Genomic DNA, 26,283 nt, shown 5'->3' with positions numbered 1-26,283 from the left:
AGCCGAGGCACAGAGACTGGAACGCAAGCGTGATAAACACCTTCCCACCTGGGAGGCTGTGGCAGGTTCAGGCACATCCATTCCCCGGGCATCTGAGCAGCTGGTTTCCACAGCATTATTCCAGAACAGCAGAAGCAAAAGAGTCAGATTAAAAACCAGTAAATCAGCAGTCCCCTAACATCACCCTCAACCTTCTCCTGCTCCATCTCTTGCCAAAAAAACAAAACTGATGGAGCACCTTTCTCAACTAGACATCAACAACCTTTTGCTTTCTGTGCCTCCAAGGAAAACTTACAAAGATTATTAAGGTCTTTTTAAAACACACAGGAACAATTATTGAACACTTACCACTACTACTACTACTACTACTACTACTACTACTAGTACTACACACTATGCCTTGTCCTGTTTGTAGTTTTTTTTTTTTTTTTCTGTTTGTAGTTTATTTAATTTAATCTCAGAATGGGGGAAAAGGCTAATGAGCAGACCCGACCAGAGGACGAGGCCTAGGAAGGCCAGGTAACACAACCAGGATCAAACCTGGTGAAAGGCAGATCTGCTGCCCCCCAACCCTCGTCCGTCCCGTTATCACACGACTACAAGTCTAGAGCACAGCCGAGGGGCATAACCTTCTTAGCAACAGCGCGCAGCTGAGCAGAAAGCAATCACAAAAGGAAGGCCAAGAGGAAGCCTGCCCGAGTGCTGGAGGAGGGCCGACAGGACAGAAGCACGCACCATAGGTGCAATGTTATTAGAAGCTTTTTTTTTTTTTTTTTTAACCTAGACAGAGGCGTGTTCATAGCCAGGCATGCCTCTCAAACATTCATTCATCCTGCTTGGACACAATAGACATGTTGGCAGACTGGCCGAGGCAATGGGGGTGGTGGTGGAGGGAGGTAGGAAGTGTGTTGGGGTGGGGGTGGCGGGGAGGCTGGGGAAGTTGCCGCCCTGGTAGTGTGGGGCCGTTGCAGGGTGACAGAAGGGCCATCAGGAGGCCAAGGGCACTGCTCTCCGTCTGCCAAAGGGCAGGAGAGTGAACCCGAGCCCGAGGGCAGTGCTGCTGTCAGCCCCAAGAGGGGGGCCACCGAGCACTCTGGGAATCGAGGTGGCACCTCATTCAGATCTCAGGGTTAGGTCACAGTTAGTGAGTGGCCTGTGGGTTGAGACACCAGAAAATGAAAGCAGCAAGAAGTACTTGGGCACTTTTTCCTCCTTTTTTTTTTTTTTTTCTCCCTCTGCAGGGGAGTCACACCATGACCTCCTGGAACAGTTCAGTTGGCTGCAAATAAAGGTGGAGGAACCGGGCAGTTCAAAGGCAGAAGGCGGCTCTCCCTCCCACCCTTCATTCAGAAAACCCACAAAGTGCAGCCAGAGGGTGTGTGGAAGGAGCACGCAGTGGCTCCACCCACTCTCCTCCTGACTAAAGGGCAATGCGCCCAAAGTGTGAGTGTGCATGCTTCTTTTTGCAGCACGTGTGTGTGTGTGTGTGTGTGTGTGTGCGCGCGTGTGTCAGGGAGGTGAGGACAACTGGCCAGAGCCTCTGCCTCGGGTTGCAGCCGCACTTCACGGAGATCACCGTGGACACTGCAGTTGGACAAAGGCATGGCCAAACCAGAGCAGGTATTCCGAGTCTTGAGAAGGCAAATGGTGACTTTCTTCCCTATCTTCCTCCTTTTCCTTATAGAGTCCATAACCTAGGGGTAGAGATATGGACACATCCTGGATTAATTAGTACTGAGGGCTAAGTACTGGGGGGGACAGGTGGAAAAATACCATGGGCTCTACCACTCAGAAGGGCACTGAATTTGGGGTGGAGGAGGGGCAGGGGTCCAGAGGTGGTATTTGTTATCTAGGTCTGTGTAACAAATTAACAAAACCTTAGCTGCTTAAAACAACAAACATTTATTATCTCACAGTTTCTTTGGGTCATGAATCCAGGCGTGGCTTAACCGGCTGCCTCAGGGCTGAAGGTCTTCCAGGAGGAGGCAGGAAACGCTGACCTGACTGCTGGGGCTGCCAACTCATCTGAAGGCTCAGCTGGGGGAGGATCCGATGCCAAGCTCACTGACATGGTTGCTGACAGGATTCAGTTCTTCACAGGCTTCTGGCTGGAGGCCTCCCTCTGTTCCCGGTCACGCGGCCCTCATCGCAGGCCAGTTCAAAACATGGCTGCTTCTGCCACGTTCTGTTCTTCCAAATCCCAAGAGCATTAATGGTAGGAGGCAGGGTTCAGTGGGGGGCCAGCTTAGAGGCTGCCTGTTGTAGTATCTGAGCCAAGATCTGCAAAGCGAACGGGAGTCAGCTAGGCAGGAGGGGAGGGAGAGAGTCGGGAGTGGCAGGTGGGGTGGCCTGCAGCTGGAATTCAGTGTGGCCGGGCACAGAGTGGCCACGTGGGTGGAGATATGTGATGGAGAGGCCAGCGGGGCCCAGGAGCTGTAAAATTTAGAATTAGAAAGATTACATTGCTATGGGGAGAATGGACTAGAGGGAGTAAGAGAATGAGGGAGGCCATCAGGGGTTTGAAATAAGGTGATGCCTGGAGAGACAGAGTAGATGCTAGAGATATTAGAAGTTGGAGTCTGTTAGATTTGGGGACTGATTGTTTGCTGCCTGTCTTCCTCTTCTAGAATACAAGTTTTTGGAGGGCAGGGATTTTTGTAGTCTCTGGTAACCCCAGTGCCTAGAACAGTGGCTTTAAATGGATGAAAGGGATTACCTCCATGTTTCTGGCTAGACTGACATAGCAGAGCCTTCCTCTGATATACAAAACAGAAGGAACGGGATCCTGGCTGGCTCAGTAGGAAGAGCATGAAACTCTTGGTCTCGGGGTCATGAGTTTGAGCCCCATGCTGGGTGTAGAGGTTGCTAAAAATAAACAAAAAACCCCCACAAAGAACAAAGATTGCTAGGAATGTAATGTTTGAGAAATACCGAGTCTGAGGTGCTTTGTGAGATACTGAAGAGTAGAGCTCCGTAGGCAGTCGAAATGTGGGCATCTGGAGATCGCCCAGAGAAACAGTGAGCATTGATGATCCGAGAATCACAGTACCCAATGCCACCTGTGGGAGTGGCCCTGGGGCCAGGACCTCAAGTTTCCAGGGCCCTAAACAGCATCAGGGCTTTGAAAGATAGGATAGGAAGAAAGCCCCAAACACCTGCCAATGGGAGAAAGCAGGAGTTTTGGGAAATAAGAGAGGGTGGTGACGGCAATGGCTTCGTCCAGTGTCTGCAGAGAGTGTTGGGTAAGGAAGGACTGAAGAGTTCAGGAAGGTCAAGCCCTTGGACTTTGGGGTAGATGGAGAGGGAGGTGAAAAGAACAGTTTCCAGATGTGCAAAGCCTTATTGAATGTTTTAGAAGTTAAAACTGCCATTTCCAAATTTCATTAAGACAAACAAAATAGATAAGCAATTGGACATCAGTTCCCCAGAGCTAGTCTTTGCAGCAGCAACTCCAGAATCACCGAGGAGGCTTTTCAAAAATATCAGCTTCGGGGCATCTGGGTGGCTCAGTGGTTGAGCTTCTGCCTTCAGCTCAGGTCGTGGTCCTAGGGTTTTGCGACTGAGTCCCGCATTGGGCTCCCCGCATGGAGCCTGCGTCTCCCTCTGCTTATGTCTCTGCCTCTCTCTCTGTGTCTCTTATCAATCAATAAATAAAAATTTTAAATAAAAAAAAAAACACACAAAAAACAGCTTCAGGTATGTACCAGCCCTACACATTTAGTCTCCCTCTAAGAGGGAGGGAGGGAAAACTCATTTTTTTAAAGCTGCCAAGTGATTTTTGAAGTGTGACAAGGTTTGGAAATCATTCATTGAAACCTCTAAGAACTTCTGGTTTAGGGGATCCCTGGGTGGCTCAGTGGTTTAGCGCCCGCCTTCCACCTAGGGCTTGATCCTGGAGTCCCAGGATCAGGATCGAGTCCCACCTCAGGCTCCCTGCAAGGAGCTTGCTTCTCCCTCTGCCTGTGTCTCTGCCTCTCTTTCATTTTAATAGAAAATAAAGGGGGAGGGGCACCTGCGTGGCTCAGTTAAGCAACTGACTATTTTGGTCCAGGTCATGATCTCAGAGTTGTGAGTTCAAGCCCCACACCGGGCTCTGTACCGGGTGTGGAGCCTGCTTAAGATTCCTCTCTGTCCACCCCCTTCCTTCTCTTAAAAAAAAAAAAAAAAAAAAAAGACTTTCATAGGAAATTTAAAGTAATCAGGAAAAAAATCCCCCACAAAGTTAAAAAAAAAAAAACAACCATAAAACACATCCTGTATGTTTATTATCAGGAAAATGCTGATGACTGTAATTAGAACTATAAATTTAGTTGAGAGTAAATGAGAGCTAGATTAGTAAATAAAATTGCCTGTAAACATTGGTAAATCAGTTATCCTCTTGGGTGTGGTTTGCAAAAGAACCCAGTGGATATCTGAAGGGCTGGGGGGCAGCCCCGGGCTCTGACCCGGCACGAAGTCTCCACTGTTTCACAGCCCACAAAGCTCTGCGAACCACCATCACCTCTTCTTCTGAAAGTGCCAGTTCCCTCTTCCCCCTTCCCCAGCACAGCCTGAGCTGCACCAGGGCCTCCGCTTCCTTACCCCTTCCTTTGTCCCTGGCAGTTTAAGTTTGAGCCTCAGAAGTCCAGTAAAAGCCAGTTCCGGGTCCCCAGGGATCCCAGGCCTTGTAAGTGCCACAAACACACAGCAGCAGCCTCTCCAGTAGGAAGTCTCCAGGGCCGTGGGAGGCCTCTTGCTCACTCCCTACAAGCCAGGCCGCCAGGGACTTTCAGAGACTTACCTCCCACCTCAGCCACAGCCTTCAAAGGGCCTTCCAACTTGACCTTTCACCCCTAGCTCTTGCCCACCAGATTAAGCTGAAATCGGTTTCCCATTTCTACTTTTCCTTGCCATTCTTTTTTTTTTAAGATTTATTTATTTATTTGTGATAGACATAGAGAGAGAGAGAGAGGCAGAGACACAGGCAGAGGGAGAAGCAGGCTCCATGCAGGGAGCCCGATGTGGGACTCGATCCCGGGTCTCCAGGATCATGCTCTGGGCCAAAGGCAGGCACTAAACCATTTTGCCACCCAGGGATCCCCTTCCTTGCCATTCTTAAAGATCAGTATACAGATTTTTCATCTGTTTTATAACATTCATTCCTCATCAGGAAATGAAAATAACAACCAACCTTAGGGAAGCTCGTGAGTCACAGCTCCCCCTCCCTTGCTCAGGGGAAGCCTCTGGAACCTGGCTCAAAGTTCACATTTTCAGGTCAAATCGTACCAGACAGCCGGTGCCCTTTGGTTTTCACCTTGCTGGGCACAACGTGCCTGGGGTCGATGGTCTCCTTTCCCACACAGGGTTTCTCGGGGCTCCTTAGCGTATTTCTTTAAAATTAGTCCAATCTCCACCTAATTAATCCACAAAGAGATGCAAATAAAACGGGGTATCATTTTCATTCTATTAAGATGGCAAAAGAAAAAAAAAAAGAAAAAGAAAAAAAGGAAGCCTGATGATCCCGAGTTTGGCCAGCTCTCTGGCAAGCTGACTCATTGGGGCGCTGCTGCAGGGACTCTGAATCAAGAGGCTTAACTATGCGCATACCCTTCAACCCAGTAATCCCATTTCGAGGAAAATATCCTTAGGAAATAATCAGGAGATGCAGTGAAGGATTTACCCCCAGGGGATACTGGCTGCCGAGCCCTAATTGAGACAACCTGGCCAGGACTTAGGTGCCTCCCAGGTGGGGCTCGGCTCGCCCTCCTGCATCCCTCCGAGGAACGGGGGCTCCTCCAGGGGCGCAGTCCCCCCGCCGGGGGCAGAGACTTACTGGGTACCTGCTGGGCATCGGGCGCTGGGGATGGGGTGCACACCGGGTTCGCCCCCGGAGCCCTGGAAGATGCACCCACGGAAACGGAGGATCTCGGAGAGCGATTTGAAACTGCAGGCACCGTGTTCTGGGGGGGAGGGGGGGAGCCGGGTGCACGGCGCACCCCCCCCCCAGGCAGTCAGCTCTCCCCGGGGGCGCCCGGCCCACCCCTCTCCCGGCCTTTGCCGGAGCAGGCCCGCGGCGCCGGGCAGCCCCCGGAGCGGTAAGAGCCCCCGCGAGGTCCGCCTCGGCTTCCAGCTCCGGCAAGTGGGCGACTCCGGGCAAAGGACGTCGCCGCCGGGGCTGTTTGAGGCAGAAGCGTGAAGGAAGGGGTGCGAGCGACCTGCCGGGGCGCCCTGGCTGTTGGCCCTGGGCCCGCCTCGGTGCGGGGGGGGGGGGGGGCTGCGGCCTCCCCAGGGTCCGTGCGGGTCCGTGGGGGGGGGGGGCGGTTCTAGGACACCCGGGGCAGGGCCGGCGGGGGGGGGTCGGGGGCCGCAGCTCGGGCCACCGGGGCTCCCGCCCGCCTCGCCGCAGCTGCTGCTCCTGCGGACACCGAACCTCCCGCGGGCACGCGCAGCACCCGGGGCCGGGGCCTGCCTTGGGCCCAGGCCGTGACCCTGCAGACCCGGGTTCGAGTCCTGCGTCGGGCTCCCGGCCTGGCGCCTGCTTCTCCCTCTGCTTGCTTCTCCTTCCTGTCTGTGTCTCTGCCTTTCTCTGTCTCTCTCAGGAATAAATAAATAAAATCTTTAAAAAAAAAAAAAAAGATTCTAGGGACACCTGGGTGGCCCAGCGGTTTGGCGCCTGCCTTCGGCCCAGGACATGATCCTGGGGACCCGGGATCGAGTCCCACGTCGGGCTCCCTGCATGGAGCCTGCTTCTCCCTCTGCCTCTGTCTCTGCCTCTCTCATGAATAAATAAATAAAATCTTTTTTTAAAAAAAAGGATTCTAGAAGATGAGCTGAGCCTTCACCCCCCGACCCCCGCTGCCCCCCGCCCCGCCCCCGCCGGTGAGGGCCCGGCCCTGCGGGGCGCAGGGGAAGGAACACGGACGCCCCAGCCCGGCCAGAGGAGAGCCCTTTGCATCTCAGAGGAGCTCGGAGGCGGCCTCGGGGTTTGGACTCCGACCCTTTCGCTAAAGGTCTGCTCGGGAAGCTCCTGTGACCTGCTGGGGAGCAGTCGGGAGTCTGGGCCCTCAAAGGGCCGCGTGCTGGAGGCCTGTGCGAGCTCCGTGCCGAGGCGCAGAGCAGTGCGCGTGCACAGGTGCATTCTTCTGAGGAGCGTGCTGCTGACTTTTCTTTGTTTCTCAAAGGGGCTCACAGCTGCCCTAAAGGTTAAGGACTTCCAGGAGGGGCCCCGGGGGCTCGGCGGCTGAGCACCTGCCGTCGGCCCAGGGCCTGGCCCCGGGGTCCCTCGATCGAGCCCCAAGACCGGCTCCCTGCGTGGGGCCTGCTTCTCCCTCTGCCTCTGCCTCCGGGTCTCTCGTTAATAAATAAAATCTTTCAAAAAGGGGATCCCCGGGTGGCTCAGTAGTTTGGCTCCTGCCTTCAGCCCGGGCTGTGATCCTGGAGTCCTGGGATCGAGTCCCACATCGGGCTCCCTGCATGGAACCCACTTCTCCCTCTGCCTGTCTCTGCATCTCTCTCTCTCCATGTCTCTCATGAATGAATAAATAAAATCTTAAAAAAAAAAAAAAGTTTTCAAACTACAAATCAAAACCAAAAATATACGTTCAAAATGAAGAAATGGGCAAAGATTACTAAAATAATTCAGAAGAGAAAATATGATCAATCATGTCGAATCCTGGCTTCCTGAATTATCAAAACAATCCGTTTATTTGCTTGCACAGCAAGGAAGAGTTTTACCTTGACAGCCTGAGCCGCCTATCAGAAGGCAGAGGGTAGAGGGCAAAGTCTGCATATTGACTGAGCTTTTGAAAACCGGTCTAAGGTGGGTCTTTCAGGAGGGCTGTGGGATCATGATAAAATACATTAGAATTGTTGGACACAAATGGGCAAGAATATTAAGGGGAGGCGTTTAAAGAGTCATAACAGCTTGCTGTGTGGGGATCCTAAAAGCTAAAATGCCAGTGTCCTGGGCTCCTGGGTGGCTTGGTCGGTTGGTTAAGTGTCTGCCTTCAGCTCAGGTCAGGATCCCTGGGTCCTGGGGTCAAGGCCCCTGTTGGGCTCCCTGCTCAGCAGAAAGCCTCCTTCTCCCTCTTCCTCTGCTCCCCCCGCCCCCATGCTCTCTCTCACATAAAATCTTTATTTAAAAAATGCCAGCTGGCCTTCTTTGAAGGAGTGTGTAACTGTGATTGCAGTCGTGTGTCTCTTCACGCTGGGCATTTGTTGAGTTTGTCCAGATTTACCTGACCTGCTTCTGGCTTTTAGCATAGAGTGTACAACATCTTCAAGATGCCTGAAGGCTGTGGAGAACCAAATGATGTACTAAGAAGCCCATTGGATGAAGTAGAAGGGAATGATGGGTAAATCAACTTATAGTGATTCCCCCACTTTTTTCCATTTTAGTTTCAATGTCTATATTTTCAACTTTTTTTCTCTTAAGATTTTATTTATTTATTTGACAGAGAAAGAGAGCAAAACAAGGAGAGTGGCAGAGGGAGAGGCCGAAGCAGGCTCCCCAGGGAGCAGGGAGCCAGATGTGGGGCTCCATCCCTGGACCCCAGGATCATGACCTGAGCTGATGGCACACGTTTAACTGACTCAGGCATCCCTCAACTTTTCAATTAGATTAGAAAAGCCTTTATTGAGCGTTATTGAGGTATCATTGAAATTCAACAAATTTCACATACTGAAAGAGCGTAGTTCTGTTATCTTTTGACACATATATATACCTGTGAAATCATCACGATCCAGATTATGAATATTATCTGTCACCCCAAAGTTTCCTTGTGTCTCTTTATCATCCCATCCACTCAGCAGCCCCTGTCCCCGAGCAACAACCCATTGTCTTCCGTCACTGCAAATTCTTTGCTTTTTGTTTGATTTTATACAAATGTAATCCTGTAGTATGTATTCATTTTTTGCCTTTTTTAAAACTCAGAATAATTATTCTGAGAGTCATCTGTGTAGTAGCATATATCTGTAGTATATTCCTTTTTATTGCTGGTAATATTCCATTGTGTGGCTATATTACAAATTGTTCAATTGTTATCCACTCATCTGTTGATACAAATTGGGTTAATACCAGTTTTTGGCTATTACAAATGTGATGAACATTCATGTACAAGTATGTGTATAGGTATATGTTTTTACTTCTCTTTGGTAACTAATTAGGAATAGAATGGCTTAGTTATGTAATAAGTGTATGTTAGGTTTGTTTTTAAAAGATTTTATTTTTTTAATTAATTTTTATTTTTTATTTTTAAAAAGATTTTATTTATTTATTCATGAGAGACACACACACAGAGAGAGAGGCAGAGACACAGGCAGAGAGAGAAGCAAACCCCACGCAGGGAGCCCGACATGGGACTCGATCCCAGGTCTCTAGGATCACGCCCTGGGCTGAGGGCAGCACTAAACCGCTGAGCCACCCAGGCTGCCCCAGATTTTTTAAGAAACTGCTAAACTGTTTTCCAAAGTGGTTGTCCCATTTTACAGTCCCATCAGCAGATGAGACTTCCATCTCACCAACATTTGGTATAATCAGTCCTTTCAATTTTAGCCATTCTCAGAGGTGTGTAGTAGTATCTCATTTTAGTTATAATTTGCATTTATGAGATAACTTAATGATGACAAGCATCTTTTTGTGTACTTTTTTTAAGATTTTATTTATTTATTTATTTATTTATTTATTTATTTATTTATTTATTTATTTATTTATTTATAAGAGACACAGAGAGAAATGCAGAGAGATAGGCAGAGGGAGAAGCAGGCTCCCTGTGGGAAGCCTGATGCAGGACTTGATCCCCTGATCCTGGGATCACACCCTGAGCCAAAGGCAGATGCTCAACTACTGAGCCACCCAGGTGCCCCATATCTATATATCTTGTTTGTTATAAAGTGTCCACTCAAATTATTAGCCCCTTTTTGTTGTTGTTGGGCTGTTTATCTTTTTTTTTTTTTTTTAAGTTTTATTTGTTTATTCATGAGAGACACACAGAGAAGAGAGGCAGAGAAAGAGGCAGGCTCCATGCAGAGAGCCCGATGCAGGACTCAATCCCAGGACTCCAGGATCACACGCTGTGCCGAAGACAGACACTCAACTGCTGAGCCACCCAGGCGTCCCTGGGCTGTTTATCTTATTGCTTTTTGAGTTTATATATATATATATATACACACACTGCATACAAGTTCTTTTTTTTTTTTTTTTTTGCATACAAGTTCTTTATCAGATATATGATTTGCTAATATTTTCTTCCAGTCTGTGGCTTATCTTGCATTCTCCTAATAGTATCTTTCTTTCTTTTTTTTTTTTTTTAAAGATTTTATTCATTTATTCATGAGAAACACAGAGAGAGAGGCAGAGACATAGGCAGAAGGAGAAGCAGGCTCCTCATGGGGAGCCCAGTGTGGGACTTGATCCCAGGACCCCATGATCATACCCTGAGTTGAAGGCAGATGCTCAACTGCTGAGCTACCCAGGAGTCCCCTAATAGTGTCCTTCAAAGAGTGTGCTTTTTGGCAGAGACTACTTAGTCCTAGGCCTGGCCTAGGGCCTAGGTCTCCTCTCCTTTTGCACCAGAGGACTTTGCCACAAATATGCTCCCCTAGCTCCTTGGTTAGACCACAAAAGCATTCAAGCTTGATTTCTCTTTTCTTATTTATTGGAGCTGGAGGTACTGGAGCAGCAGTGTATGTCTTGTGTATGGCATTGTTCAATCCAGCTATCTATTGGGATGGAGAGAGTAACCCAGAACTCAGAATAAAGTGTGTCCTAATGATCAATGCAATAGATTACAGCAAACTGAAGAAAGAGGGTTCAGACTTCTAAATGAAGTGTTTCACTGTAAAACTGCTTAGGATGAAGGTTTTCCAGAAGTCATTTGTACAATTTTCTGCTTAGCCAAGAACTATTTCCCCTCTAAATGCTCAAAATCATATTTATGTATTATTTTAGAGTTTTACACTGATTAATAAATATCTCAAACTTGAAAAAAAAAAAAGAGGAGCATATATTCTTAATTTTTATGAAGTCCAGTTTATCAGTTTTGTCTTTTATGGACTGTATCTTTTGTTGTCATATCTAAGAAATCTTTGCCTTCCCTAAGGCCATTTACCTTTATTTTCTTTTAAAGTTTTACAGTCTTAGGATTTTTTTTAAAGATTTAATTTATTTATTCATGAAAAACAGAGAGAGACAGAGACATAGGCAGAGGGAGAACAGGCTCCCCACAGGGAGCCTGATGTAGGACTAGATCCCAGGACCTCAGGATCATGATTTGAGCCAAAGGCAGATGCTCAACCACTGAGACACTCAGGTGTCCCTATAGTTTTAGGATTTACATATATATCTATGATGCATTTTGAGTTAATTTTTGTATATGGTATAAGGTGTGGATTGAACATCATTTCTTTTGCATATGAACATTCACTGAAAAGGCTATTCTTTTTTTTTTTTTTAAGATTTTATTTATTTATTCATGACATACACAGAGAGAGAGAGAGAGGCAGAGACAGAGGCAGAGGGAAAAGCAGGCTCCATGCAGGGAGCCTGATGTGGGACTCATCCCAGGTCTCCAGGATCACACCCCAGGCTGAAGGCAGTGCTAAACCGCTGAGCCACCTGGGCTGCCCAAGGCTATTCTTTTTGATACTTAATTGCCCTTGCAACTTCATTGAAGCAATTGACCATGTATGCGTGGGTGTATTACCAGACTTTCTGCTCTGTTGAATTGATCTATTGTCCACCTCATTTTTTCCCCACACTGAATTAATTACTGTAGTTTTATTATAACTATTGAAATCGGTTATATTGTCTTCCAAATTTGTCTTTTTTTTTCTCAAAGTAATTTAGGCTCTTTTAGGTCCTTTGCATTTTCATTATAAATTTTATAAGTAGTTTGTTAATTTCTACAAAAAAAGACTTAGAATTTTGGATGGGATTCCTTTGACTCTATAGATTAATTTGGGGAGAATTGACTTCTTAATAATATTGACTATTCTAACCTATGAACATACCATATCTTCTTTTTTCTCCGCACCATATCTTTCCATGTATTTAAGGCCTCTTTTATTTCTCTTAGTAGTTTTCAGTGAGCAAGTCTTGCACATATTTGGTCAGACTTATTCTCAAGTATTTCAGATTTGTAATGCTATTGGATACAGAAGTACAATTGATTTTTGTACATTGTGTCCTGTAACCTTGACGAACTCATTTAGTTTTAGTAACATTTTAGTAAATTCTATAGGATTTTCTACATGGACAATCATATCGTCTGTAAACAGATAGTTTTACTTCTTCCCTTCCAATCTCGATGCCTTTACTTTTCTTTTTTAAATATTTTATTTATTGGGGCACCTCGGTATCTCAGTGGTTGAGTGTCTGCCTTTGGCTCAGGTTGTGGTCCTGGGGTCCTGGGATCAAGTCCTGCATTGGGCTCCCTGTGAGGAGCATGTTCCTCTCTCTGCCTATGTCTCTGCCTCTCTCTCTCTGTGTCTCTCATGAATAAACAAAATATTTTTTAAAATATATTTTGTTTATTTGACAGAAAGAGAGCAAGCACAAGCTCGTGGGGGAAGGGCAGTGGAAGGGAGGGAAAGGAGAAGCAGGGTCTCTGCTGAGCAGGAAGCCCAATGTGGGGCTTGATCCCAGGACCCTGGGATCATGACCTGAGCTGAAAGCAAATGCTTAACCCACTGAACCACCCAGGCCCTTCCTTGATGTCTTTTCTTTTTCTTGTCTTATTGCATTGGCTAGAAACTAGTACAATGTTGAATAGAAGTGTTAAGACTTTTGTCTTTTATCCTCAGGGGAAAGTGTTTAGCCTCTCTCCATTAAAGTATGATATTTAGCTATAGGTCTTTTAGAGATGCCCATTAGCATTTTCTGACCTATGAACATAGCATATCTGATGTAAGGAAATTTGCTGAATTAATTTTTTCCCTAAATCATGAATAAATACTAGAATTTGTCAATAAATTTTTCACATCTACTGAGATGAGCATAAAACTTGCTTTTATGTTTTGGGCTGTAAATGTGGTGAATTATATTGCTTGTTTTTTAATTTTTGAATATTAAATGCCTTACTTTCCCTGATAAGGGCCAATTAGTCATGCTGTATTTTTATCATCAGATTTGAATTGATTATATTTTGCTTAGAATTTTTACATCTATGTTCTTGAGGGTTGTTGGTCTATATTTTTCTTTTCTTTTAATTTCTTTGGTAATTGGTATCAGGACAATGCTGGCTTGTGGAATGAGTTGGGAAGTATTACCTTGTTATGGGCTGAATTGTGCCCTCTTAAATTTTACATATTGAAGCCCTGACCCCTAGTAACTAGGAATGTGACTATATTTGGATATAAGGTCTTTAAAGAGGTAATTAGGTTAAAATTTAGGTCATTAGGGTGGTAATTCAATATGACTGGTATCTTAATAAGAGGAAATTAAGACATAGGCATGCACAGAGGAAAGACCCTATTAAGACACAGAGAGAAGATGACCATCTACAAGCCAAGGAGAGAGGCCTCAGAAGAAACCACTGTTGACACTTTGATCTCAGACCTGTTGCCTCCAGAATTATGAGAAAATAAATTTCTGTTGTTTAAGCCACCTAGTGTGTGGTATTTTGTTATAGAAGCTTTAGCAAATTAACACATACTTCACCAATTTTTGGAAGAGTTTGTGTAGTATTTTCATTATTTTTTTCTTGAATTTTAAATAGAATTCACCCGTGAAGTTATCTAGGCCTGGGATTTTCTTTATAAGAAAGTTAACTATTCAATTCAGATGGAATAACAATTTCAATTCAATTTGTTTAATAGACATAGGTGATTCCAGTTATCACTTCTCAAATGATCTTTGGTAGTTGATGTCTTTAAGAAACTTATCCATTTCATCCATTTCATATAAGTTAGAGACTTTATTGCCAAAAAGTTGCCCATGTTATTCCTGCATTATCCTTTTAATATCTGTAAGATCTGTATTTATGTCAATTCTATCATTTCTGATACTGGTATTTTGTGTCTTTTTTTTTTTTTTTCTTTAATAGTCTGGCTACAGGTTTATCAATTTTATTGATTTCTCAAAGAATTACCTTCTTCTGGTTTCATTGATTTTCTTTTTTTCTTTTTCTGTTTTCTAATTTATTGATTTCTGCTCTAATCTTTAGTATTTTCTTTTTTGTTAGTTTTTTTTTTTAAGATTTTATTTATTTATTCATGAGACACACACACACACACACACACACACAGAGAGGCAGAGACACAGGCAGAGGGAGAAGCAGGCTTCTTGCTAACAGGCTGATGTGGGACTCGATCCTGGATCCCAGGACCACGCCTTTAGCTGAAGGCAGATGTTCAACTGCTGAGCCACTCAGGTGTCCCAGTTTTTTTAGTTTCTAAACAGAGTTTCAAATTACATGTTAGTTAACATATATTGCATGGAACATAATAACATCTGTTACATATATAACATAGAAAATCTTTTCTTTTGAGAAAGAGAGAGAGAGAAATGGAGAAGGAAGAGCCAGACAGAGAGGGAGAAAATCCCAAGCAGGCTCCAATGCCCAGTGCAGAGCCCAACTTGGGGCTCAATCTCATGAACCTTTAATCATGACCTGAGCTGAAATCAAGAGTTGGATGCTTAACCAATTGAGACACCCCAGTGCCCCCAAAACCTTTTTCTAATATAGGTGTTCAGTGCTATTAATCTTTAAGAGCTGCTTCAGATGCTCATTTTGCTTTCACTTTTGATTTATTTTTTTGACCCTTGTCTCCAGAGAACATGTTTTATACAACTTGAATCTTGTTAAATTTATTGATATATATTTTATGGCCTCAAATATAGTCTGTCTTGGTCAGTATTCTTTGTGTACTTGGAAAGAATTTGTATCTGCTGTTAGTGAAAATATTCTATAAATATTAATCTGGTCAAGTTGGTTGACAGTGTTGTCCAAGTCCTCTATGTTTCTACTGATTTCCTTATCTATATACTCAGTTATTGAGAAAGGAATGCTTTTCCTACTATACTTGAGTCTTTGTTTCTTTCTCATTGATTCCACCAGTTTTTATTTCATATGTTCTGAAGCTCTGCTATTTTTGATTAGGATGTTAATGAAAAATCCAGGAAAAGTTTTGGGGTCATTTAAGAACACAAGTTATGAGTAGGTAAATAATAGACCTAAGAATTATGTTTTACTGGAGTTTAGGAAACATGTGGCCCCACATGGTAGCTCTATCTAGAGTGATTTATTTTTAGGCTTTGCAGACCAGAGATTAATTGCTCCATCTAGGTTACAGTGTCTATTTTAATCAAATTATAACACATCAGGATAAAGAACCAAAAGAAGCAATCACAAATACTAGGTTGAACCATGTAAAGTCGTCATTTGCCTCTGACCTACAAAAATGGTAAGTTCTCACAAAGCAAGGATTTTTGTTCATTATTGTATTTTTCAGAATAGTGAAAGAATTGGGAGCTATGTAGATGTTTTTCATCATAGTATTTTTCAGAATGGTGAAAAAATTGAGAGGTAAATCTAATAAATGTTACACAAGTCTTGCCGTATCCATATCATGGAATTAAAATGAATGTTTTGGGAGATTACTTAATAACCTACTCCCTTTATGTTGTCATCCAGTTTTAAGACATTAGATTCCATCTATACATGCTGGCAACTCCCAAATTTATATCTGAAGTCCAATTGCTCACAAAATCCAGACTTAGACATTCAATTTCCTGTTCACCATTTCCACTTGGATATCTAATTAATATTTGAAATTTAATATGTCCAAACTTGAACTTCTGGTCTGTCTCCAAAGCCAGTTCTCCCCACATCCTTTTTTTTTTTTTTTTAAAGATTTTGTTTATTTATTCATGAGACACAGAGAGAGGCAGAGACATAGGGAGAAACAGGCTCCCTGCGGGGAGACCAATGTGGGACTCCATCCCGGACCCCGGGGACCATGCCCTGAGCGAAAGGCAGATGCTCAACCGCTGAGCCACCCAAGGCATCCCTCTCCCCACTTCCTTAACTCATCTCAGTTAACAGAAATTCTAGCTTCATCCTTCCAGTTGTTCAGGCCAAGATCCTTAGAGTCATTCCTGACTTTTCTTTCGCTCATCCCCCACATTTAAACCATCAGGAAACCATCTTTGGCTTTAGTTTTAAAATATACGCAGTACCCTTCTATCACCTTCATTGCTACCCCTGTGATCTTCTTTCTCTTAGACTACAAAAGCCTCCTACCTTAACTGCAGTTAATCAATATTTTTAAATTAAAGTTAATATTTTATTTATTTTTAAACATTTTACTTATTCATGAGAGGGGGAGGGGGGGAGAGAGAGAGAGAGAGAGAGAGAGAGGCAGAGACACAGGCAGAGGGAGAAGCAGGCTCCATGCAGGGAGCCCGACGTGGGACTCGATCCGGGTCTCCAGGATCACACCCTGGGCTGAAGGAGGTGCTAAACCGCTGAGCCACCCAGGCTGCCCTAAAGTTAATATATATATATATATATATATTTTTTTTTAAGATTTTATTTATTTATTCATGAGAGACAGAGATAGAGGCAGAGGGAGAAGCAGGCTCCATGCAGGGAGCCTGACGTGGGACTTGATCGCTGGTCTCCAGGATCACACCCTGGGCCGAAGGCAGGTGCTCAACCGCTGAGCCACCCAGGGATCCCCTAAAGTTAATATTTTAAAGGGTAGTTATGAAAACTGCATAGATAGCTCTGGACCAAGTTCAAATAGACATGGAAGACAGGTCTGTAAAGCATTGCACCATAAAGTTTGGAGATATTTGCTTTAATCGTCTCATCTTTTTCTTCTGCATCTTCGTGCCCCCCTCCTTTGTTTCTTCTGTAACTGAACATCAGGAACTGGGGCAGTTATCAGTTTACTGCAGCTCGGCTCCAAATCTACCCTTTATTGCCTGTTCTGCAACAATGAAGCTAGGCCCTCTTGTAAACATTTCTCCTTTGCCAGATGGCCCAGTGTGAACCTTTGCCAGTGGAACGCACTGGAGAGGCACTGAGGAGGGAACCCTCCCCCCTTCTGCTGTGCTCCGCTCTGCGAGCCCCTGCGGCAGGAAGCTCCTGGCCCTTGTGGTGCTCAGCAGCCACCCTTGTTTGGCACTCCCTTGGGTGGCTCTCCGGTGAGTCTTACTGGCACAGTACCTTTCCATGGATGGCCTCCCAGCAAGTTCTGGGATATGGTACCTCCCTGCGGATATGGCACCTCACAGCAGATTCACAAGTGCCACTAGTGCAGCATTTCAGTTAACTTTTTTGACATCTAATGGACCATGGTTGTGGCCTAACAAAATCTGGCCCTAAGCCTGAGGGAAATGGGGCATTTTAGGTTTGGGCTGGCCTCAGGCCTAGGGTTAGTAAGCTACTCATATAGATACTATTCTTGTGTTTTTTTTTTTTTTTTTAATTCTTGTATTCTTGAGTTTTTTATTGCTTGGTAGCAAATCATTATTATTTCTTGTTAGAGTTTGTGATGGTTAAAAGTTATGTATCAATTTGGCTGGACCATGGTGGTCAGATATTTAATCAAAATCATTCTGGGGATGGCTACGTGGCTCAGTTGGTTAAGCATCTGTCTTCAGCCTGAGTCATGATCCCAGGGACCTAGGATTGTGTCCTGCTTTGGGCTCCCTGCCCAGTGGGGAGTCTGCTTCTCCCTCTGCCTCTGCCCCTCCTGCTATTCATGCTCTCTCTCTTGCAAATAAATAAATATTAAAATAGAAATATTATTCTGAATGTTTCTATGAAAACTTTTTTTTTTTTTTGGTGAAATTAATATTTACATTGGTGGCCTTCAAGCAAAGCAGATTACCCTTCCATAGCTTGGGGGGGGGTGGGGCTGAACAAATCATTTGAGGGTCTAACAGAACACTGACCTCTGAGCAAGAAAGAATTCTGCTAGAGGACTGCCTTTGGACTTGAACTGCAAGTCTCTGAGTGCCCGACCTGCCAGCCTACCCTGCAGAGTTTGGATTTACCAAGTCTCTACAATTGCATGAGCCAATTCCTTAAAGTCTCTACATACACACACCATCTCTTGGTTCTGTTTCTGGGGAGAACTCTCATACATAGTTTTTTACATTATTATTATTATTATTAAAAGGTTTTGTTTATTCATGAGAGACACACAGAGAGGTAGAGACACAGGCAGAGGGAGAAGCAGGCTCCATGCAGGGAGCCCAACGTGGGACCAATCCTAGGACCCCAGGATCACACCCTGAGCCGAAGGGAGGGGCCAAACTGCTGAGCCACCCAGTGATCCCAGTTTTTACATTAAAACACCCCTTTTGGGGCACCTGGCTGGCTCAGCAGGTAGAGAATGCAACTTGATTTCAAGGTCATTAATTCAAGCCCTACAGTGAGCATAGAGCTTACTTAAAAAAATAAAAATATAAAAATTTAAAAAACACCTCTCTTCAAATAGCTGTGTGGTTTCTGTCTCTTGATTGGACACTGACAAATCCTCATCCACATATGCAAATGCCTACTAAGCTTTTCTACTGGGATATCTAACAGGTATTCTAAACTTAGGTCCAATAGTAAGCTTTTTTGTTTTGTTTTGTTTTTACCTTTTAAAGACTTATTTATGAGAGAGAGGGAGGAGAGAGAGACAGCATGTGGGGAGGAGCCAAAGGTGAGGGAATGAAGTAGACTCCGCTAAGCCCAGGGCCTGATGCGAGGCTTGATCTCATCACCCGAGATCATGATGTGAGCCCATATCAGTAGTTGGATGCTTAATCAACTGAGCCACCAGGTGCCCCCAAAACATAAGCTTTTGATATTGATCCTAACTTGTTTCTCCTGCACTTTCCCAATTTCAGTAATGCCTGGAACCATTTTCAGTGAGGAGGCCTTCTCTGGCTAACCCACTTATAATTGCAGTCCCCCTCCAGGCAGCCCTAATCACACTTTCAATCTCTTCTTTGTTATCTTATTGTTAACTACAATGTGTATTACTTCTCATGTTTATTGTGTAACTCTTCCATTAGAATATAAAATCCAAAAAAAAAAAAAAATTCTGTAACAGCAGGAATTTGATGTTTAAAATGCCATGTGTGAAAATAAAAATAAAATGCTAGGTGTCCATAACTTAATGCAACGATTTAAGTAATGCTTACAGTGAGTAGCCAATGAATCTTTGCTTTCTATTTTTATCGTAGACTATAATGGTAGTTATGTTTGAGTGTTTTGTTTAAGAAATCCTTCCCTTGGGACGCCTGGATGGCTCAGCGGTTGAGCGCCTGCCTTTAATCTGGGGCATGATCCTGGAGTTGCAGGATCGAATCCCACATCGGGCTCCCTGCATGGAGCCTGCTTCTTCCTCTATGTCTCTGCCTCTCCCTCTGTGTCTCTCATGAGTAAATAAATAGAATCTTAAAAAAAAAAAAAAAGAAGAAAAAAAGAAATCTTTCCCTTTTCCAGGTTCATAAATACATTCTGTATTTTCTTCTAAAACGTTTGTTTTTCCTTTTTAATTTAGGTTATTAGGTCAAGAATTGATTATTCTGTATGGTGTGAAGTAGTTTCAAAAATTTTTTTAAAACCATTAACCATTTCTGGATAACCAGTTGCACAGCAGGCTGTATGTTTACTATATAATGGTTTCGGTTTGTTTCTCTACTTTTGAAGTCCCTTGCCGCTCAGTATTAAGATTGTATAATAACAAAGCAAAACAAAGTATCAACCCCACAGTTTTATTTGTAAAGAACAAAGCATGAAAAGTCATATTTAAATGTACTCCAAAACCTGAAAAACCCACGTCAGTTTCTCTGATATGTATGTTAAAGTGCTTGATATCACAATACTCTTTAAATTTTATATTATGTTCAGATGAGGAAAAAAAAAATCCAGTTCTGATGCATTGTTAACAATACAAAGAAACACAATATAATTTAAATGCAGAAATGTTCATTTTTTAAAAAGATACACAGGGTACATTTATACAGGGTTCAAGTGTAACACAGAGAGTTTTTTCTATGTTTAACACCCTCATTTGATTGACAACAGAACTCCTTACCATACCTCTCTACTGTCAACAAGATTTGGTTTGGATTAGACCGGAGCCACATACATATACATTCAGGAAAATGGATGAAGTGAGATTCTCTCCTACCATAACCCAAGGATGCCCTGGGTTCCTTCAAATGAGGAGAAACTTTTTGATACATATTTTTTCTCACTCTGGTGTCAACTGCTCAATGTGATACATTTCTGGAGCTAAGCTTTACTCTGTCCTTGAGAGGATGATCAGCTCAAGGAAGATCTGGGAGTAGGAGTTTCTTGGATTCCTCCGATCACATCATCAGCACTCTTTTCAAAAAGGCTTGGAAATCCAAGAGATTTATAAATGTGTTTTAATAGGAATAAGGGACCTAGAAGCTTATTATTTGTTTCCATCTCCTTATAAGCTAAATGGTGGTGTAACAAACACTTATGTAAGGAACAGGGAGGGGCTTCAAAACAAACTGATGACTTTGGGAACAGGATTCACTTTATAAAAGTAGAGAGGAGCTCGAGACCATTCTCAATGAAGGTGTGTTAATACTGAAATATAAATAGCTAAGGTTCAGATTGTCCTTTCAACATAGTGAAAAGGATAGCTTCTGCAAACCTCACAGAGAAAATACTCACAATTCTCAAAATGAAAATCTACTGAAAGATCATAAATCTTAGCAGAAAGAAGATATTTCAATTAAGCGCTATACTCTCAATGCTGTCAAATAAATACTTCCCTGGGGATCTGAGGTCCTCGTCTGTTGCCTCATGTTTCAAAATATCTTAGAGGTGTCAACATAGACTACACATAAACTGTTAAGTATAGTCTCTACCCCTCTTTCACTTAAATTCACATACCACAGTGCTTTATTTCAAAAAAAGGAAAAACAAGCAATTCAGTATTTCCCCTGTATCATTCACGTAGTGTGACAGTTCATTACAATTCTTTTTTAAAAACGCAGGTTAAAGTAAATACCACAGAGTCACAAAGGTTCAAAAACGTGTGAGAGGTTTAAAATAAATTTTAGAGGCAACTGCAAACTTTTGCACATTTCAGGTTTCTTATATCAAATTCTTGATCCCAGTGGGAAAGAGGAAGAACTTTTGTTCCCTGTAGGCCAACCAGAACCCCACTTTATGCCACTCCACACTGAGCCTGGGTCATCTTTAAGGTGCTCGTGAGCCCCAACCAGGGCACTGCTTTCCAGTGTCACACGTAATATACCAACAACAGTGTCGTGCCACCGTCGGAAAGCTTCCCATTAGGAGGTTTGGGACATTTGGAAAACACTTCGAAATCAGATGTTTCAAGAGGGAACATTTTTGGCAATTATTTCATTTCATTTCATTTTATTATTATTATTTTTTAATCGATTATTTCATTTTAAAACAATTTCCTCTCAAGCTATTATTATGTGAAAATACTAATTATGGTTCCAGGCATTACTTTTAATTTATTCTGAGGAAAAAAAAGTCAATTATAAAATTGTTTTTTACTTAACTTTAACTTTGAGGTGTGATTATGAAGCAACATACTAATTCAAAAAATTAATATAGCAAAAAGGATACCTCTAACTGGGTACGGTCCTTCCAAAAGTTAGCTATATACACTTATTCTGGTAAGGGTTCTGCTACTGTCCTGTTCAAAATATCCTGGTATTGGCTTAGAGACAGTGATAAGCCACATAAGAACGAAGTCTTATTTCTTCAGAGTTGTTTCTTTTGTGACCTCAAACTCTGCATAAGCATCCTTTTTATTCATTAGCTTGGATCCTAAGGACTTTTTGTTTCCAAATATGAAATTTCTTCTGAAAGCCTGAGATTTACCATAACTGGCCAATATTCAGAAGAATGGGCTGTAGGCTATTCAAGCAGCTCACAAGGAGGTCCCTACCTGTTTGGAGCCCTGGCTGTATCACTGGAATAAGTATATGGGCTTCCAAGGGGACCAATTTAGAGGGCCCAGCATTCTAGAGGATGTGTCAATTCTGGTGTGACTATTTCTTTTGAAATTGGTCATTTCCACTGTTATGGTCATACTACACAAAGTGGGATAAGGCTCTAGGTATAACTTTTTTGGGGGTACTACTTTTTAATGTAATGTTTTTATTCACAGGCCCCAAATCCAATTTTGCTCCCAGTTTTTATAACAGCTATAATTCTCAACCACTTGAGAACAATCTGTTAAAATGAATGTTAATTCTTATAAACGACTATTATAAATGAATATTAACACGTATTTACTAGCTGTTTGGGTGGATCCAGGGGTAGAAAGACTATTAACATGAATGCCTCTGAGCTTTGGTGTAATAAAAGACATGAGTTCTAGACTCTTGCGTTGTCACTGATCAGCTGTGGGGCTAAGTATTTAACCTCTCTGATCCTCAAGTGTACCCATCTATAAAACGATGACTCAATGCTAGCATGCTAACCTAGGTCATCTCTCAGCTGCCCAGTGTGTGCCAGAAATACGGCCTTATGAGAAAAGTAGTAAGAATAAAACTCTGCACTGATCATTCTATGGTTTCTGATGACTGCAACACAAGAACCCTGTGGGAAATAGGTCTGGATGCCTCCCATGACAGACTTTCCACGTCCCTGGAAGAGCTACACCAATGCAGATACCCTTTTGCCCCAGGAGAACAAATCTCCAGTCTACCCAGGTCACCCAGAATAATCTTCTTAAACCCTTTCCATGGGTTTCTAAATGCTGCCTTCAACTCCCACACTGCTCTGCAAGTACTAAGTCACATATTAAAAGGGGATGCGCCTTGGTTACCCCGGCCGAATACAGTGTTTGATAAAGGGAGTGAGGCACTTGTTTCATTACCTTCTTCCTCAAGGAAATAAGGGAAACAACACTGCTGGCTAAAGCCCAGGACCCTCAAGTTTGTACAAAGGTCCTGAGAGGCCATGGCTTTGCTTCTCAGCCACAACTGGGAATAAAACCCAGAGCTCTGCTGAGGCAATTTCACTGCTAACAACGTGTGAATGCCTAATTAGTTACAGGACCTGCCATAAATGAAGACTTAAGGTAATGAGCTAACACCACATTTATTTAACTTCCTTATAAAATACCAAGCTGGAAAGTTACAATGTTTGGTCTTTCAAAACTGTTGCCTCTTGTTCTGCTTCCATTTTTGTCCATCTATGCTTTCCTAGCTGTTACCTTTTCTGGGCCAGTTGTTTTATATTATTACCCCTTCTTAAAAAGGAACACAGAACTTGCCCTGAAACACCCAGAAAGGGTTCATTCTTTCTCTTTCCCAGTTATTTGCATTATCATGGTCAACAAATACTTTCACAAAAACATTCCAAGCTACACAGAGCCCTCCTCCTTCTTAGACCTTCCTTCCATTTCCTGAGAGGGGGATGGGCTCAGGAAGGGGGGCTGCTGGAACCTAACAAAGACAGGGTTGGAGATTATCCTGGAGGTAAGGAACTGCTGCAGGGTTTAGATGGCCAAATTAGCAGTCCAGAATCAAACTGCCGATTGCAGTTCTTATAACTAGGAGATCAACACTTTGAAATTCTCATCTCTTCAAAGTACCTCACATAACAAGAATAAAAATGCCAAGAATGAAGCTAGTCTAGGCTAATCTTTCCAAAGTGTAAAGAAGTTATAATCCTACAATTTAACATACTTCTCGGGGCTTTGTGTTCTCTTTCCAGTTCAGCCAAGCTCCTGGGGTCCAGTATTTAAAATATTTGAATTGTATCATTATCTTGTGCCGGTGGAAAAATTTTTCCAAAAGACTGGAAAAATGACTCAATTCAAATGTATGAAACCATGTGTAACTTAAAAATAGAAGTGAGGACTATCACATACAGTAGGTAAAGCTGTTTACATTCACAATACAAAGGATTGGACTCGCCAGGATGGATGGCGATGACATAACAATGCATTCTGGGTTCCTTTGTGATACCTGGAGGGAAAAAAAAAGCCCAACTGGGTTGCACTGTAATTACATGTTTACTGGCTTCTTCCTGGCTAGCACCACTCTTCCCCTCCCCAACTCCCAATGCGGTTGAGCTACTTATTTTAAGTCACAGGAATATTCAATCTAAGAAAAGTATCTTATTAGAGTAATATAATTTCTTAAAGAAGATAGCATATTTACACACATCTAACACATGAAAATACTCTATTTTATACTAAATTCCAGGTTCAAATGAACTACAATACAGCATTTTGCCTTGTCTGCAGTGTGAGGATTATTCAGATTGGGGAATACTGCATGATGCCCCTGCAGTGACTCACTACCTTGTCAGACAAGTCCAAATCAGTCCCCATAGCTGGGGAAGGTTCAGGAACAAGGGGTCTGGACTGAGAGTTTCTAGTCATTTGGGTTACACATCCACTCCTTTGATGAGTGATCCTTCCAAGACTATGGTGAAGTCCTGAATGGTCTGCAGAATGCGGATGAGAGAGTTGACAGTCATGCGGTCTCGCAGGAGGGCACTTTCCTCGTACATTCGGGTAATGGCAGGACACTCAGCCAAGAGTGGGATCCACTGTGGGAGCAGGCGATCCCTACAGATTCAAAGAAAAAGAAGTCCTGAGCCCTGCTGACCTTGCTGCAGAACACACATATGAAAGATTTCAATGGGAAGGAGTAGGGCTAGAGGGAGCAAAATCTAGGCAAGTTCTGAGGTCAGCAGAGAGGAAACCAAAGTCAAGAATTTGGAAATTGCTGGTTAAATGTCATTTTGTGTTTCTTTTTTACTAGGGTGATACTCAGACATCTGTGGCAAGGTATGCCCAAATATACTGACTCTTTGGGAAGAAAGACTGACTACATTAAACAGTTGGGATTAGCATTTTAAAAAAAAACTGACACAATGTAACAAGGAACAAAATCAAAGCAGAAAAATACTAAGTAGATTTTACAAACCAAAATAGGGGTTGCACTGGTCTAATAAGTCAGATCAGTAAAGAGATAAAGGAAGATAAGGATCATGTTCAAAAGGAATTTTATTTTTAATTTTTAAAAAATATTTTATTTATTTGAGAAAGTGCACAAGTGAGCATGAGTGGGCAGGTGGAAAGGGGGGAGAGGCAGAGGGAAAGGGAGCAGCAGATTCCCAGTTGAGCAGGGAGCCCAATGTGGGGATCCATCCTAAGTACCCTGGGATCATGAGCCAAAGGCAGATGCTTAACCATCTGAGACACCCAGGCGTCCCTCCAAAGAAATTATATTTCTCTCTCTCTTTCTTTTCTTTCTTTCTTTTTTTCTTTTCTTTTCTTTTCTTTTCTTTTCTTTTCTTTTCTTTCTTTCTTTCTTTTTTTCCTTCCTTCCTTCCTTCCTTCCTTCCTTCCTTCCTTCCTTCCTTCCTTCCTTCCTTTCCTTCTCTCCTTCCTTCCTTCCTTCCTTCCTTCCTTCCTTCCTTTCTTTCTTTCTTTCTTTCTTTCTTTCTTTCTTTCTTTCTTTTTCTTTCTTTCTTTCTTTCCTTCCTTCCTTCCTTCCTTCCTTCCTTCCTTCCTTCCTTCCTTCCTTCCTTCCTTCCTTCTCTCTCTCTCTCTTTCTTTCTCTCTCTTTCTTTTTCTCTTTCTCTCTCACAAGAAACACACAGAGAGAAGCAGATACATAGGCAGAGGGAGAAGCAGGTTCCCTGTGGGAAGCCTGATGTGGGACTTGATCCCGGACCCAGGATCACGCCCTGAGTCGAAGGCAGACGCTCAACCACTGAGCTACCCCCTCAAAAGGAATTTTAAAAGCATAGCTGAAATTGGCCCCTTTTATTATGAAGAAATACAGAACTTAGTTCTATAAACCAGTTGTTCCAGGAGGATAACATCTCAACCTCTGGTGTGTCTTGACGTTAATTATCTGTCACTAAGTATCTAAGACATCTTTACTGAGCATCTCTCAATATGCCTTTCCCCTTCCCCCTCCCCTTTTTAAAAGTTTTTGTATAGTCTCTACACCCAACGTGGGGCTCGAACTCATGACCCTGAGTTTAAAAGTCACATACTCTTCTGACTAAGCCAGCCAGGCACCTTACAACATGCCTTTCATGACAAGAGCAGCCATAACCAGGCCATCCTGAATCTCTTGTTGGGGCTCTAGGGCTGCAGAAAGAAACAAACACGCAAAGATAACTTAATCTTTTTCTTGGGGTGCTTGGGAGGCTCAGTCCGTTAAACGTCTAGCTCTTGATTTTGGCTTAGGTCGTGATCTCAGGGTTGAAATCGAGTCCCGTGTCAGGTTCCACACTCAGCTGGTAGTCTGCTTGAGATTCTCTTTCTCCCTTGCCCTCTGCCCCTCCCTTGTACTTTCTG

At 43.3% G+C, this 26,283-nt stretch overlaps 1 protein-coding gene and 1 long non-coding RNA gene across 7 annotated transcripts in view; both read right to left on the bottom strand.

Moving 5' to 3' along the window:
• Nucleotides 1-1,883: 1,883 nt before the first annotated feature.
• On the bottom strand, nucleotides 1,884-6,146 carry LOC144297025 (uncharacterized). Its single transcript, XR_013364063.1, has 3 exons — nucleotides 5,813-6,146; nucleotides 5,171-5,393; nucleotides 1,884-2,280 (listed from the first exon to the last, which is right to left on the bottom strand). It is a non-coding gene; the product is annotated as an uncharacterized LOC144297025 (long non-coding RNA).
• Nucleotides 6,147-19,683: 13,537 nt separating this feature from the next.
• The window catches only part of DENND5B (DENN domain containing 5B), a 200,076-nt gene continuing 193,476 nt past the window's right edge, over nucleotides 19,684-26,283 (bottom strand). For all 6 annotated transcript variants that reach the window (XM_077870536.1, XM_077870537.1, XM_077870538.1 and 3 more), the window contains one exon: nucleotides 19,684-24,534. In XM_077870536.1, coding sequence (XP_077726662.1) covers nucleotides 24,351-24,534 — 184 coding nt within the window. In that variant the 3' untranslated portion in view covers nucleotides 19,684-24,350. The remainder of the gene's footprint in view (nucleotides 24,535-26,283) is intronic.

Source organism: Canis aureus, chromosome 25 (assembly GCF_053574225.1).
Source record: "Canis aureus isolate CA01 chromosome 25, VMU_Caureus_v.1.0, whole genome shotgun sequence".
NCBI classification, from domain to species: Eukaryota; Metazoa; Chordata; class Mammalia; order Carnivora; family Canidae; genus Canis; species Canis aureus.
This window is presented reverse-complemented; position numbering and strand designations above follow the sequence as displayed.